The sequence below is a fragment of the Chlorella variabilis genome (genome assembly GCF_000147415.1).
Source record: "Chlorella variabilis unplaced genomic scaffold CHLNCscaffold_6, whole genome shotgun sequence".
Taxonomy (NCBI): Eukaryota; Viridiplantae; Chlorophyta; class Trebouxiophyceae; order Chlorellales; family Chlorellaceae; genus Chlorella; species Chlorella variabilis.
This window is the reverse complement of record NW_005435082.1, coordinates 930,123-930,817: the sequence shown is the minus strand read 5'-3', so window position 1 is coordinate 930,817 and position 695 is coordinate 930,123. Positions and strand designations below refer to the sequence as shown.

Below are 695 nucleotides of genomic sequence, written 5' to 3'. Positions count from 1 at the left end.
GGCTGCTGGGGGTGGCGGTGGTGCCGGTGGCGGGGGCGGGTGTGCTCGTAAGCTCGTGCCGCACAAGCGCAGCACGTGGCTCCAAGCAGCGCGTGCCCCCTGCCCGGCCCCACCCACCTTTCTGGGCCGTGGCCGCCTGTATGGCGCGGCGCAGGATGGCGGGCACCGCCGCGACGTCCCCCGCCACCCACCGCCACCTCTGCCCGCAGCAGCAGGTAGCGCGGCCAGTCGGGGGCCAGCTGCAGCAGGGCGTCTGCCGCCTCGAGCGCGCCGCGCACCACCGCGGGCGGCGGCAGCCCCCCCCCCGACGCGCACCGCTCGCACACCTCCAGCGCCGCCTTGACCACCCGGTACTGCGCCGCCTGCTGCAGCACCGAGGCGGTGACGGCGTGGGCGCTGCCGGCGGCCGCCAGCCTGGCGGGCAGCGCCGCGGCGGCCGCCGGGTCGCCCCGCAGCAGGCGCGCCAGCGCCGCCGTGGCGCCGCGCCTGGCTTCGCACAGGGCCATGGGTCCCCTGCCGCACACAAACAGCGCGATGCTCAGCGGCTGCCAGGCGGCGTCCTGCGGCAGGGTGCTGACCTGCACGGGGGGCCAAGGGGAGGGGAGACGTTGTCACAGGGGCTGCGTGGGACCGTTGGCCGCTGGGCTTGCGTGCGGCTGCGTGCATCCCCCAAAGGCTCAAACAGTGCAGACTGT

The 695-nt window shown here is 76.7% G+C and overlaps 1 protein-coding gene across 1 annotated transcript in view; it reads right to left on the bottom strand.

The window, feature by feature from the left end:
* Positions 1-695, bottom strand: part of CHLNCDRAFT_143686 (hypothetical protein) — a gene marked incomplete at both ends in the record, with an annotated part of 1,618 nt that overhangs the window by 569 nt on the left and 354 nt on the right. Inside the window, one exon of the mRNA XM_005849057.1 lies at positions 192-578. Within this exon, the coding sequence (XP_005849119.1) occupies positions 192-578 (387 nt within the window). The remainder of the gene's footprint in view (positions 1-191; positions 579-695) is intronic.